Source organism: Anolis sagrei, chromosome 2 (genome assembly GCF_037176765.1).
Source record: "Anolis sagrei isolate rAnoSag1 chromosome 2, rAnoSag1.mat, whole genome shotgun sequence".
NCBI lineage: Eukaryota > Metazoa > Chordata > Lepidosauria > Squamata > Dactyloidae > Anolis > Anolis sagrei.
Window position 1 is genome coordinate 165339783 of NC_090022.1, and position 15713 is coordinate 165355495.

The 15713-nt window shown below is 44.1% G+C and overlaps 1 protein-coding gene across 2 annotated transcripts in view; it reads left to right on the forward strand.

Moving 5' to 3' along the window:
* Positions 1 to 415: 415 nt before the first annotated feature.
* The window catches only part of ATP6V1A (ATPase H+ transporting V1 subunit A), a 43051-nt gene continuing 27753 nt past the window's right edge, over positions 416 to 15713 (forward strand). Inside the window, exons 1-3 of one of the 2 annotated variants that reach the window (XM_067464053.1) lie at positions 416 to 548; positions 10839 to 10934; positions 11949 to 12077. In XM_067464053.1, the coding sequence (XP_067320154.1) occupies positions 10853 to 10934; positions 11949 to 12077 (211 nt within the window). In that variant the 5' untranslated portion in view covers positions 416 to 548; positions 10839 to 10852. Of the gene's footprint in view, positions 549 to 7658; positions 7797 to 10838; positions 10935 to 11948; positions 12078 to 15713 lie in introns of those variants that run through there. The other variant, XM_067464054.1, reaches the window with a different exon arrangement.

Genomic DNA, 15713 nt, shown 5'->3' on the forward strand with positions numbered 1-15713 from the left:
GTTTGGGTTGTTAGGTGTATGCTGTCCAAATTTGGTGTCAATCGGCCCACTGGTTTTTGAGTTTTGTTCATCCCACAAACGAACATTACATTTTTATTTATATAATGATGATGATGATGATGAGTAGTAGTAGAAGTAGTAGTAGTAGTATTTATGCCCCTGGTGTGAAGTACAGCTGCATTAACCCTCCTGATTGCTGGCCTGAGCGACCTTGGGCAACTCACTCATTTCTAGATAAGAGTAATCTTAGGGTTGCCATAGGTCAGACACAACAAGGAATCTCTATCTATTATCTGGCAAGCCCGTCACGTGACTGAAAAGGTGGGGGGGGGGGCTGACCCTAACAGAGCTCTGCTTCCTGACTCACTCCTTATGCACGGAAAGTCTGCAGAACGTCGGACGAGGCGGAAGAGGAAGTGCACTTGGTTAAGCGCATGCGCACTAGATTCCCGGGGGTGGCAGACGCATTCACCTTCCTCCTGCGGCGTTGAAGGAAGCGAAGGAGCCAGCTGCTTCCGGAGGCGCCACAGCTCTGTCCTGTATCCCAGGTGAGGCCCCGGGACGCCCTTCCCCTCGGCCTGGACCCTCCGAAGCCCCTCGAGGAGGAAGGGCCCCAGTCCTTGCTTCTGACCGCGCTTGTCATTTATGGCAGGCGCAATTTCCTCAAACCGACAGGCCTTGGGTTGTTGTAGGTTTTGGGATTGTAAGGCCACGTTCTGGCAGTTTCGCCTGCATCTATGGCAGGCATTCTCAGAGATTGTGGGGACCACACAACCTCTGAGGATGCTTGCCATAGATGCAGGCGAAACGTCAGGAGGGAATGCTGCTAGAACATGGCCATATAGCCCGAAAAATTTGCAACAACCCAGTGATCTAATCACCTCTCAACAAAGTTCCCCAGGCACTGCCAGGCCATCAGAGCCCTAAACGGTTCTGGCCTGACCTACCTGTCTGAACGCGTCTCCTATGAACCAGTTAGGACATTAAGATCGTCTGGGGAGACCCTGCTCTCGATCCCGCCGGCTTCACAAGCACGCCTAGCGGGGACGAGAGACAGGGCCTTCTCAGTGGTGGCCCCTCGGCTGTGGAACGCCCTTCCTGCAGATATTGGATCGACCCCCTCCTTGCTGGCATTCCGGAGGAAAGTAAAGACCTGGCTGTTTGAATAGGCCAGGGGTCCTCAAACTAAGGCCTGGGGGCCGGATGTGGCCCTCCAAGGTCATTTACCTGGCCCTCACTCAGAGTTAATCTAAGTCTGTAATGGCTTGAAAGCAAACAACAACAACAATCCTATCTCATCAGCCAAAAGCAGACCCACACTTCCCATTGAATTTGTTAACATTGTTCTTCATTTTAATTATTGTATTGTTTTAAAGTGTATTTTGCATTACAAATAAGATATGTGTAGTGTGCATAGGAATTCATTCATTTTTTTTCAAATTATAATCCGGCCCGCCAACAGTTTGAGGAAATATGACCTGGCCCTCTGTTTAGAAAGTTTGAGGACCCTTGCCTTAGAACATGGCCATATAGCCCAAAAAATCTACAACAACCCAGTGATCTAATCACCTCTCAACAAAAGATTGCCCCAGGCACTGCCAGGCCATCAAAGCCCTAAACGGTTCTGGCCCGACCTACCTGTCCGAACGCGTCTCCTCCTATGAACCAGTTAGGACATTAAGATCGTCTGGGGAGACCCTGCTCTCGATCCCGCTGGCTTCACAAGCACGCCTAGCGGGGAGGAGAGACAGGGCCTTCTCAGTGGTGGCCCGTCGGCTGTGGAATGCCCTTCCTGCAGATATTAGATTGACCCCCTCCTTGCTGGCATTCCGTAGGAAAGTAAAGACCTGGCTGTTTGAATAGGCCAGGGGTCCTCAAACTAAGGCCTGGGGGCCGAATGCGGCCCTCCAAGGTCATTTACCTGGCCCTCACTCAGGGTCAATCTAAGTCTGTAACGGCTTGAAAGCAAACAATAACAACAATCCTATCTCATCAGCCAAAAGTAGACCCACACTTCCCATTGAAATACTAATAATTTTATATTTGTTAAAATTGTTCATTTTAATTATTTTATTATTTTCTGTGTTTTTTTGCACAACAAATAAGATATGTGCAGTGTGCATAGGAATTCATTCATGTTTTTTCAGATTATAATTCGGCCCTCCAACAGTTTGAGGGACTGTGACCTGGCCCTCCGTTTAAAAAGTTTGAGGACCCCTGGAATAGGCATTCGACTAAGCAGTGTGATTGATTGACTATCGGAACACGGAATATCGGATAACGAGTTTGAATTCTGATTTCATTGATGAGACCTGATGGATTTGTTATATTGATGTAGTGATGTATTGATATTGATGTTTAATGATTTGTGATGCTATTGCTTTTAAATGCTTAATGATTTTGTATTGTGTATACCTAAATTGTTGTAAACCGCTCTGAGTCGCCTAAGGGCTGAGAAGAGCGGTATACAAACAAAGTAAATAAATAAATAAATAAATGCTAATCAAGGTGGTCAGTTGAAACATTCACACCTAGCTCCAACAGACAAGAGTTCTTTGCCCCACCCCGGTCATTTCACAGATATATAAACCCACTTTCCTAGTTCCAATAGACCTCACTACCTCTGAGGATGCTTGCCATAGATGCAGGCGAAACGTCAGGAGGGAATGCCTTTAGAACATGGCCATATAGCCGGAAAAATCTGCAACAACCCAGTCATCTAATTACCTCTCAACAAAAGATTCCCCCAATAACTGCCAGGCCATCAAATGCTAATCAAGGTGGTCAGTTGAAACAGTCACACCTAGCTCCAAGAGACAAGAGTTCTTTGCCCCACCCCGGTAATTTCACAGATATATAAACCCACTTTCCTAGTTCCAATAGACGTCACTACCTCAGAGGATGCTTGCCATCGATGCAGGCGAAACGTCAGGAGAAAATGCCTCTACAACATGGCCATATAGCCCGAAAAATCTGCAACAACCCAGTGATCCAATCACCTCTCAACAAAAGATTCCCCCAGGCACTTCCAGGCAATCAAATGCTAATCAAGGTGGTCAGTTGAAACATTCACACCTAGCTCCAACAGACAAGAGTTCTTTGCCCCACCTTGGTCATTCCACAGATATATAAACCCACTTTCTTAGTTCCAATAGACCTCACTACCTCTGAGGATGCTTACCATAGATGCAGGTGAAACGTCATGAGAAAATACCTCTAGAACATGGCCATATAGCCTGAGAAAACCTACAACAGCCCAGTGATTCCGGCCATGAAAGCCTTCGACAATACATTGACAGGCCTTGCTTTGCTTGCCCACCCCCCCCCCCCCCTGCGCTTTTTGTGCACTTGCTTGGGATTCTGCCCTTATTGGACTGGAATCACCACTGGCTTATTCAATGGCCTGCTCAGCAGACTGCCCCCATTCCTTTGGGTCCTGTTGCACTCTTGCCATTGCATTTGGGCATATTGAGTATTCCTGTCAAGTTTGGTCCGGATCCATCATTGTTTGAGTCCACAGTGTTCCCTGGATGGAGGTGAACTACAATTCCAAAATTCAAGGTCAATGCCCACCAAACCCTTTCAGTATTTTCTGTTGGTCATGGGATTCTGTGTGCCAAGTTTAGGTCAATTCGATTGTTGGTGGAGTTCAGAGTGCTCTTTGATTGTAGGTGAACTATACATCCCAGCAACTACAACTCCCAAATGACAAAATCATACTTTTTTGATTGATGGTCACTCCTTGTGTAGTGAGACATTTTGTTGCCAAATTTGGTGTGATTTCATTCATAGGTTCTTTTGTTTTTAAGGTACTCATTATGCACAGAGCATTTATATATACCGTATATACTCGCGTATAAGCCGACCCGAATATAAGCCGATGCACCTAATTTTACCATAAAAAACTGGGAAAAATGTATTGACTCGAGTATAAGCCGAGGTGGGAAATGCAGCAGCTAATGGTGAATTTCAAAATAAAAATAGATATCAATAAAATTATATTAATTGAGGCATCAGTAGGTGAAATGTTTTTGAATATTTTCATAACATTGTAATTTAAGATAAGACTGTCAAACTCTGATTAAACCATTATAATAACCTTCTTCAACGTAAACGTGCTTACGTATCCTTCCAATAATAATAGAGTAAAATAATAAATGTAATAATAATAATAATAATAGAGTAAAATATTGGAAATGTAATAATAGTAATAAAAGAGTAAAATAATGAATGTAGCAGTAAACAATTATAAAGTAAAAAATAATGTAATAATAATGGAGGAAAATGATAAATATAATAATAATAATAACTAGAATAAATAATACGTGTAATAATAATAATAACGACAACAGAGTAAAATAATAAATAACCTTGACTCGAGTATAAGCCTGAAAAAAAGGGCTGAAAAACTAGGCTTATACTCGAGTATATACAGTATATAGATTTAAGATAAGACTTACCTATTATGGCTTTCTGTCCAAGGAAATAGCCAAAATCACTGGATTCAAAACTCAGGAGTAGACATTGGTATTGCTATTGGCATCACAGCAATCTGTAATAGAGACAATGGAAAATCTGCAATGAACGGTTGATCAACAGAGTCATTTCTTGTAACTACTTCTAAATATCTTGTAAGGTGAGGTATGGAAATTAACCTAACTTAACTTAGGTGATCTCTCGTTTTCCGAGGAGGATTGTCTTCCAGTATTCTTGTGGGTCCGTATGTGGCTGTGGAGCCCTATTCTTGCTCTGCATCTTCTCCCGTAGTGAGGGCATTGGTTTCCAGGTGGCAGGCGGTCTCGGTCGTGGTTGGCTTGACACACCCTCCTCTTGGCACGCTTCTCCCTTTCGCCCTCCATTCGTGCCTCTTCAAATTCTGCAGCACTGCTGGTCACAGCTGACCACCAATTGGAGCGCTCAAGGGCCAGGGCTTCCCAGTTCTCAGTGTCTATGCCAGAATTTTTAAGGTTGGCTCAGGCCTGTAGCCAGGATTTTGACTGGGGGCGAGGGGTCTATGCCGGAGTTTTTAAGGTTGGCTTTGAGCCCATCTTTAAATCTCTTTTCCAGTCCACCAGCATTCCGTTTTCCGTTCTTGTGTTCGGAGTAGAGCAACTGCTTTGGGGGACGGTGGTCGGGCATCCGGACAACGTGGCCGGTCCAGCAGAGTTGATGGCGGGGGACCATCGCTTCAATGCTGGTGGTCTTTGCTTCTTCCAGCATGCTGACGTTTGTCCGCCTGTCTTCCCAAGAGATTTGCAGGGTTTTCCGGAGGCAGCACTGATGGGATCGTTCCAGGAGTTGCATGTGACATCTGTAGACAGTCCACGTCTCACAGGCATATAGCAGGGTTGGGAGGACAATAGTTCTATAAACAAGCACCTTGGTATCCCTACGGATGTCTTGGTCCTCAAACACTCTCTGCTTCATTCGGAAAAATGCTGCACTCGCAGAGCTCTGGCGGTGTTGTATTTCGGTGGAAATTATCACCCTCCAGATGACCATGCATCATGGGCTGCATGCAGTCACCTATTGCCCCAAAATAAAATAATTCCAAAATGATCACTAGGAGTTGTGGTAGGAATTTCCACCATGTTTGAGGGTCCTTTGGACTCTCCAGAAATTAAAAGAACATTTTGTGATTTTGTTTTAAGAAATTGCCCCTTAGTACCCTCTTGAGGGGGGTATGAGGACATTTCTTCTTTCATGTTAGAAATTTTATGTTGAAACTTATGTCCTGTTATTCAGTTGTTGATCACAGTTGTTGATCACAGCAACCTGAAGCATTTTGGTGGAGTGGAGTGGGGCAGAGTGGCGCATCAGTCTCTTCCTCTAGGATTCTGGAAGCCTTTATTGAGGGTCTTTCCAGTTATTAAATCAAAACACATTTAAGAATGTGTTCTCATGTTTCATTTAGCAAACTGAAGGTAAAAGGTAAATGTAAAGGTTCCCCTTGACATTAAGTCTAGTCATGTCTGACTGAGGGGTGGTGCTCATCTCCATTTCTAAGCTGAAGAGCCGGCGCTGTCCCTAGACACCTCCAAGGTCATGTGGTTGGCATGACTGCATAGAGCGCATGAATTTATGAAGACAGCAGTTGACAAAGAAACGGAACCAATGACCTTCAAATAGTTCCCAGTTAACTAACTGTCCCCAGCTAACATTAATATGTGACTTGTTGAGGAATGGAAGAACTGAAAATGATATTTTCCCTGAACTCTGCCTAATTTTGTTTGGGGAAAAATGATTCATTTGAGATACCTGGCAATTGGTTACGTGGTGGAGTGGAACAAAATAAGTCAAACAGCAGACTTAATTTACAATCATGCGAGTATGTCTCATTGCTAAATCATTCTTTCTGATTTAAGCAGTGTGTCTCTATTGTCAGATTGTCTAGCTGTACTCCAGGAAAGTTTTAGAAGCAGCTCAAACATCTTGGTGCTGTAAACCGACTGTTTTATTCACTACTAAAAAAGAATAATAGAATCAAAGAGTTGGAAGAGACCTCATGGGCCATCCCGTCCAACCCCCCTGCCAAGAAGCAGGAATATTGCATTTAAATCACCCCTGACAGATGGCCATCCAGCCTCTGTTTAAAAGCTTCCAAAGAAGGAGCCACCACCACACTCCGGGGCAGAGAGTTCCACTGCTGAACGGCTCTCACAGTCAGGAAGTTCTTCCTCATCTTCAGATGGAATCTCCTCTCATGTAGTTTGAAGCCATTGTTTCCCTAGTCTCCAGGGAAGCAGAAAACAAGCTTGCTCCTTCCTCCCTGTGGCTTCCTCTCACATATTTATACATGGCTATTATATCTCCTCTCAGCCTTCTCTTCTTCAGGCTAAACATGCCCACCTCCTTAAGCTGTTCCTCATAGGGCTTGTTCTCCAGACCCTTGATCATTTTAGTTGCCCTCCTCTGGACACATTCCAGCTTGTCAATATCTCTCTTCAATTGTGGTGCCCAGAATTGGACCCAATATTCCAGGTGTGGTCTAACCAAAGCAGAATAGAGCATGGGTAGCATGACTTCCCTGGACCTAGACACTATGCTCCTATTGATGCAGGCCAAAATCCCATTGGCTTTTTTTGCCGCCACATCACATTGTTGGCTCATGTTTAACTTGTTGTCCACGAGGACTCCAAGATCGTTTTCACACGTACTGCTCTCGAGCCAGGCTTTATCCCCCATTCTATATCTTTGCATTTTGTTTTTCCTGCCAAAGTGGAGTATCTTGCATTTGTCACTGTTGAACTTCATTTTGTTAGTTTTGGCCCATCTCTCTAATCTGTCAAGATCAGCAGACTGGGCCACAGCAACGCATAGCAGGGGACGGCTAGGTTATTGCTATGAGAGTACAAACTTTTCTGACTTCTTTATAGAAACTTTTGAAATGTGAAGAGGAACTTGATTCATTTTGAATCCAAAGAGCCCAGATAAGGGATTTTCCAGGATCATGAAACAATTTCTGAGGAGCTTGTGACAGTTCACCTTGCAACAACCTTGATTCAGTGGAGTGTGTTGAAATCCACAAGGAAAAGGAACTCTGGTCTCCTCTTAATTTTGTGGCTCTTGAGCAACGTGACTTGCTGTTGAAGCAGCCCTTTTAGGAAGATGTTGAGTCATCGAGTCAAGTGACTGTTCCTCTGTGCTCTCCCTATGTGATTGCTTCTTTCTGTTTTTCCTTGAGTTGTATCAGCGTGCTCAAGAATAAGAAGGTAGATCGTTTCTTCTAATCATTGAAAAGCTTGATTTTGAAGGTTTTTTTGTATCACAGGCAGCCTTTTTTTTCTCACATTCAGGTAAGGATGTTTTATATCAGTACAGGCTTTATTTAGTAGGCTAAGTCCAATAGAAGACAGGTGATAAACTGCTTCCAATAGAGCAATGGGGTGCGGGGAGCTCTTTTACATTGTAACATCCCAAAAACAACTTCTGCTGAGGTTTTGTAATTTTTTGTGTGTGTCAGGAGCGACCTGAGAAACTGCAAGTCGCTTCTGGTGTCAGAGAATTGGCCGTCTGCGAGGACGGATGATTTGATGTTTTATCATCCTTGTGGGAGGCTTCTCTCATGTCCCTGCATGAGGAGCTGGAGCTGATAGAAGGAGCTCATCCACCTCTCCCTGGATTCGAACCTGCGATCTGTCGGTCTTCAGTCCTGCCGGCACAGGGGTTTAACCCACTGCGCCACTGGGGGCTGAGTTGAAAAATAATCTAGAGGGCCACCATATAAAAGTATAAATCTTGGAAGAGTTTGTTGATATATGCAAACCACATTTCTTGTAATATGTTATAAGTTTGAACAGTCTATAATCTTTTTAAAGAACCTCAATTGGTTTGAAAGGATAGCTCTATCTTGATTTCTCCTTTGCTGGGGTTTCAGTTCTGCAGTTCAGATGTGTGTGTGTAACAACACTGCTTCCCCTTTTTCTACTTCTTCTTCATTTCTGAGTATATTCTTGCATGAAAATGTTTCAGTTATTTATTTATATCAAAAGCATTGCATAAATGGGTTGTTGTAGGTTTTTTTGGGCTATATGGCCATGTCCTAGAGGCATTCTCTCCTGACGTTTTGCCTGTATCTATGGCAAGCATTCTCAGAGGTTGTGAGGACCTCTGAGGATGCTTGCCATAGATGCAGGGGAAATGTCAGGAGAGAATGCCTCTAGAACACTGGTTCTCAACCTTCCTAATGCTGCGACCCCTTAATACAGCTCCTCATGTTGTGGTGACCCCCAACCATAACGTTATTTTCGTTGCTACTTCATAACTGTAATTTTGCTACTTTTGTGAATTGTTGTTGTTGTTCATTCGTTCAGTAGTCTCCGACTCTTCGTGACCTCATGGACGAGCCCACGCCAGAGCTCCCTGTCAGCCGTCACCACCCCCAGCTCCTTCAAGGTCAGTCCAGTCACTTCAAGGATGCCATCCATCCATCTTGCCCTTGGTCGGCCCCTCTTCCTTTTGCCTTCCACTTTCCCCAACATAATTGTCTTCTCTAGGCTTTGCTGTCTCCTCATGATGTGGCCAAAGTACTTCAACTTTGTCTCTAGTATCCTTCCCTCCAGTGAGCAGTCGGGCTTTATTTCCTGGAGACTTTTGTGAATAGTAGAGCAAATATCTGATATGCAGGATGTACTGTATATACTTGAGTATAAGCTAATCCGAATATAAGCTGAGGCACCTAATTTTATCACAAAAAACAGGAAAAACGTATTGAGTCGAGCATAAGTCGAGAGTGGGAAAAGCATCCACTATGGGTCAATTTCAAAATAAAAATAGATACCAATAAAATTACATTAATTGAGGCATCAATAGGCTAAATGTTTCTGAATATTTACATAAAACTGTAATTTAAGATAAGACTGTCCAACTCTTATTAAACCATTATTCTAACCTCCTTCAATGTAAATGTACTTATTATTAAAATAATTAATATAATAAAAATAGAGTAAAATAATTAAAGTGCAATAAAAACAGTAGTATAGAGTAAAATAGTAAATGTAGTAATAATAGGGTGAAATACTGTAAATGTAATAATAATAATAATAAGATTAAAATAATGAATGTAATAATAATAATAATAATAATAATAATAGGGTAAATACTGTAAATGTAATAATAATAGAGCAAAATAATACATGGAATAATAATAGAGCAAAATAATGTAAATATAATAATAGAGTAAAATAATAAATGTAATAAAATAATACTAATAACAGAGTAAAAGAATAAATAACCTTGACTCAGGTATAAGCCGAGGGGAGCTTTTTCAGCTTAAAAAAGGGGCTGAAAAACTAGGCTTATACTTGAGTATATACAGTATATTCATTCACTGGACCAAATTTGACACACATACCCGATACGCTGAAATTTGAATACTGGTGGGGTTGGGAGGGATTGATTTTGTCATTTGGGAGTTGTAGTTGCTGGGATTTATAGTTCACCTATAATCTAAGAGCATTCTGGACTCCACCAACGATGGAATCGAACCCAACTTGGCACACTGAACTCCCACGACTAAGAGAAAATACTTGGTTTTGGCGGGCATTGACCTTGAGTTTGGGAGTTGTAGTTCACCTACATCCAGAGAGCACTGTGGACTCAAACAATGATGGATCTGGATCAAACTTGGCATGAATATTCAATATGTCCAAATGTGAACACTGGTGGAGTTTGGGGGAAATAGACCTTGACATTTGGGAGTTGTAGTTGCTGGGATTTATAATTCACCTACAATTCAAAGTGCTGGCTTTGGCCTTTAAAGCCCTAAACAGTTCTGGCCCAACTTACCTGTCCGAACGTATGTCCTCTTACGAACCATCAAGGACCCTGAGATCATCTGGGGAGGCCCTGCTCTCGGTCCCACCTTCGACACAAGTATGTCTGGCGGGGACGAGAGACAGGGCCTTCTCAGTGGTGGCCCTTTGACTATGGAATGCCCTCCCTAGGGAGATCAGATCAACTCCCTCCCTACTAACGTTTCAGAGGCAAGTTAAAACATGGTTGTTTGAGCAAGCGTTCACAAATGCAGAATAAACGACATAGGAAATTGAATGATCTGACGATGGAACTGGACAATGCTTGATAATAAGGATATTGTTATTATTGTTGTTGCTTTATACTGTTTTAATGTTTAAACTTGTTTTATGATATTATGTGTACTGTTTTGTTGGAAACTGCCTTGAGTCGCCGATTGGCTGAGAAAGGCGGTATACAAATACAGTAAATAAATAAATACAACAAAATATTTGGCCAACTAAAAAAATATGGCCAACACAACTCCCCTTGAACATATTTATAAAATGAAGAAATATTTTTTTCCTCCCCCTCCAATCCTTTAGATTGAACAGTCAAAATGGATTTCTCACAGCTTCCTAAAATCCGTGATGAAGACAGGGAGAATGTCTTTGGCTATGTCTATGGAGTCTCAGGACCTGGTAAGTGTTGCTTTGCTTGGTTCATGTGAGAGTGTGAAAGCCTTATGCTAGAATTAATTCGTTAGTTCTCATAGGACTTCTGATTTTGTTTACTCTGCATTGTGTCAAATCTCTTAAGCAGCATGAGAAATGTGTAGTGGTCTGAGTTGATTTTGAGAACTACAAAAATGTATCCTTTTCCCCTACATGATGGCTGAGACTACCTTTCAGATTGCAGTGTATCATTTAAGTGAAAGACTAAAATGATCAAGGATCTGGAGAACAAGCCCTATGAGGAGCGGCGTAAGGAGCTGGGTATGTTTAGCCTGAAGAAGAGAAGGCTGAGAGGAGACATGATACCCATGTATAAATATGTGAGAGGAAGCCACAGGGAGGAGAGAGCAAGCTTGTTTTCTGCTTCCCTGGAGACTAGGACGCGGAACAACGGCTTCAGACTACTAGAAAGGAGATTCCATCTGAACATTAGGAAGAACTTCCTGACTGTGAGAGCTGTTCAGCAGTGGAACACTCTGCCCCGGAGTGTGGTGGAGGCTCCTTCTTTGGAAGCTTTTAAACAGAGGCTGGATGGCCATCTGTCAGGGGTGCTTTGAATGCAATATTCCTCATGTTCAGATGGAATGTCCTTTCTTGAGTTTGAAGCCATTGTTCTGCGTCCTAGTCTCCAGGGAAGCAGAAAACAAGTTCGCTCCCTCCTCCCTATGACTTCCTCTCATATATTTATACATGGCTATCACTGGGGTTTTTCCCCTAGCATTTGCTGTAGGCAACCGCTACAGCAAATGCTAGGGAGGAAAACCCAGTGAATAAGTAACCTTACACATTAATCAACAAGTTCAATACAAGTTCATGAAATGCTCTTGCATTCAAAATTGCTTTACATAAAAATGTCAGAAAAGCGGTAGGGCTTCATTTCATGGTACAGACAAAACTAGTATATTCATAAAAGACACATATTCAAAGCTGTTTTATGGGGAGTCACAGATGAATCTGCATCCTTTTCTTTGTTTTCCCCAGTTGTCACAGCCTGTAACATGGCAGGCGCAGCTATGTATGAGTTGGTGCGCGTTGGTCACTGTGAACTTGTAGGAGAAATTATCCGATTAGAAGGTGACATGGCAACTATCCAGGTGTATGAAGAAACCTGTATCCTTTCAGTTGACTTCTGCCTTTTATAATACACAGGCCAAGAACTGAAAATTGATCTGGAAACCTATGAAGTCTATATCTATAAATTTCCTACTGGCGTCCAACGGGGAAGCAAAACTCTAAAACCCCTCCACAAAACTCTACCAAAATTGCCATGCCCCAAGGACAACCCACTAGGTACAAACTAATCCACTCAGAAATCAAAACCACACAACAACAACCACAAAAAACGGCAAAACAACTGAGCATGCGCTCTGGCGCAAACTCCCCGGCGCGCACGCACACATGGCCCCTCACACACACACCCCACGCGGCACACGCGCGCGGGCCCCCTCACCCCCCACGCGGCATTACATAGATCCATGGAATAGAGTTGAAAGGGACAGTCGAGAAGTAATGAGAGAAGGAGGGAAAGAGAAGGAATGAAGGAGGGAAAGGGGGAAGGAGGGAAAGAAGGAAAGAGAAAAGGAAATAAAGTTAAAGGAAACAGAAGGAAGGAGAGAAGGAACAAAAGACAGAAGGAAGGAAGGAAGGAAGGAAGGAAGGAAGGAAGGAAGGAAGGAAGGAAGGAAAGAGGGAAGGAAGGATGTAACCAAAGAGGGAAAGGGCGAGGGGGGGCTCGGCTCCGCCTCTGCCGCCTCCTCCTCTGCAGGCAGACCCGGGAATCTCGTCCCTGCCACCGCCGCCGCCGCACCTGATGTCACCGGCCCTGCAGGTTGGTTGCGGGAGAGGCGCGCCATTCCCCACAGACACACCGCCGCCAAAAAGGGGCCGGCCAAGCAGGATGCCCCGGTGAAGGAGGCCCACAACGGCGCCTTGGCAACTGGGACGCGCCCCCCCCCCCGCCCGCCCACCCTGCAACCCCCACCCCGCCTCGCCAGGGGGATCTGAGAGAGGGGAGAGAGAAGGGGCGCGCCGGGGGCAGGGGTTTCCTACTGCCGCTGCTTCCAGACAGGGGTCTGCCCCGCTGTCATACCGGTTGTGGGTCCACCACCTGAGTCGGGAGCAACATCACGGTTGGGAAGGGGGAGGCAGAAACAGAAGGAAGGAGGGAGGGAAGGAAGGAAGGAAGGGGAGAAAGAAACACAAGGAAAAAAGGAAGGAGGGAAAGAAAGACAGAACAAATTAAAGGAAAGAAGGAAAGAAAAAAGGAAGGAAGGAAAACAGAAAGGGAAGACTGAAATGGAAGGAAGGAAGGAAGGAACGAAGGAAGGAAGGAAGGAAGGAAGGAAGGAACGAAGGAAGGAAAGAAAGGACAATACATCTATCAGGCCATTGAGTTACCATCACTCATAAAAACACTGAAAAACACAGCAGACGAGACTTACAAACCCAAAAAACAAATCCACTACAATGCATGCACATAACCACATTGTTCCCCTGACATTAAGTCCAGTTGTGTCCGATTTGCGGGGGGGGGGGGGGGGTGGTGGTGGTGTTGGTGCTCATCTCCATTTCTAAGCCCAAGAGCCGGCGTTATCCATAGACACCTCCAACGTCATGAGGCCTGCATGGAGCATCCTTACCTTCCCGCCAGAGAGGTACCTATTGAACTACTCACATTTTCAGGTTTTCAAATTCCTAGGTTGGCAGAAGCCGGGGCTAACAGCAGGAGCTCATGTCGCTCCCTGGATTCAAACCTCCAACCTTTCCGTTACCAAGTTTCACAGTTTAACCCACTGCGGGCTTCAGCATAACCACATGTGTATTTAGGCATAAACACATACACACACACATATACACACACAAAACAAATATACACAGATTGGGCCACAGCAACGCGTGGCAGGGGACAGCTAGTTTTTTATAAAGCTATATGTCTGGATTCTGCTTCTGTGAATTGGAAATAAAAAACAACAAGGCACCTTTTAATCTCTGGAAATATGTCATATCTACTTCCTCTTGATTAGATGTTTTGCTAAATGTATTTAATGATTCCTTTCTATTATCTTCATTATTTTGTATCGGGCATTAATCTTAGTTTTATTCTTGTTCTTTTGATTTTGTCTGTTTATATTGTACTTCATAGAGTTAATTCAAAAATTTAAAAATAACAAGGTAAGTATGAACAAGCAAAATAGGTGTATAGAAGGCTGCAGAAACCAAATGTGGAATTTGTTTCCAAAAAATACCAAATCGACAAAAAAAGAAAAAAGACATGAGTTATATGTGGCAGCACATTGTTGGCTAGAAGTATTTATTTGTTTGTCGTGTCAGAGCAACCAGTCCATTATATTACATTTCTAACAGAACAAAGCAAACAAACAGAGAAAGTACACAGCTTGTGAGTTTGGTAGCTGGTTAAATGTCCTTTGACCAGTATCTGGTCACTTGGAGCGCTTCTGGTGCTGCTGGAAGGAGGTCCTCCATTGTGCATGTGGCAGGGCTCAGGTTGCATTGCAGCAGGTGGTCAGTGGTTTGCTCTTCTCCACACTCGCATGTCGAGGATCCTACTTTGTAGCCCCATTTCTGAAGGTTGGCTCTGCATCTCGTGGTGCCAGAGCGCAGTCTGTTCAGCGCCTACCAAGTCGCCCAGTCTTCTGTGTGCCCAGGAGGGAGTCTCTCAATTGGTATCAGCCATTGGTTGAGGTGCTGGGTTTGAGCCTGCCACTTTTGGACTCTCGCTTGCTGAGGTGTTCCAGCGAGTGTCTCTGTAGATCTTAGAAAACTATGTCTAGATTTAAGTCGTTGGCGTGCTGGCTGATACCCAAACAGGGGATGAGCTGGAGATGTCTCTGCCTTGGTCCTTTCACTATTGGCTGCTACTTCCCAGCGGATGTCAGGTAGTGCAATACCGGCTAAGCAGTGTGATTTCTCCAGTGGTGTAGGGCGCAGACACCCCGTGATAATGCGGCATGTCTCATTAAGAGCCACATCCACTGTTTTAGTATGGTGAGATGTGTTCCACACTGGGCATGCATACTCAGCAGCAGAGTAGCACAGCACAAGGGCAGATGTCTTCACTGTATCTGGTTGTGATCCCCAGGTTGTGCCAGTCAGCTTTCGTATGATATTGTTTCTGGCACCCACTTTTTGCTTGATGTTCAGGCAGTGCTTCTTGTAGGTAAGAGCACAGTCCAGAGTGACTCCCAGATATTTGAGTGCGCTGCAGTGCTCCAGTGGGATTCCTTCCCAGGTGATCTTCAGAGCTCGGGATGCTTCTCTGTTCTTGAGATGAAAGGCACATGTCTGTGTTTTAGATGGGTTAGGGATCAGCTGGTTTTCCCTGTAGTAGGCAGTAAGAGCACCTAGAGCTTCGGAGAGCTTCTGTTCTACAGTCTCAAAGCTCCCTGCTTGAGCAGTAATGGCACGATCATCAGCAAAGATGAAGCTCTCTGTCCCTTCTGGCAGTGGCTGGTCATTTGTGTAGATGCTGAACATGGATGGAGCAAGCACGCTCCCCTGAGGCAGGCCATTCTTTTGTTTCCGCCATCTGCTTCTCTGGCCTTGGAACTCAACAAAAAAGCTCCTGTTTTGTAGCAGGTTTCCTATGAGGCGGGTGAGGTGGTAGTTCTAGTTGGCTAGAAGTAGTAGTGGTAGTAGTAGTAGCAGTAGTAGTAGTAGTAGTAGTAGAAGAAGAAGTTTATTTTTCTACCCCGCCTCCATCTTACATGGGTGGCTTACATGGGGCCA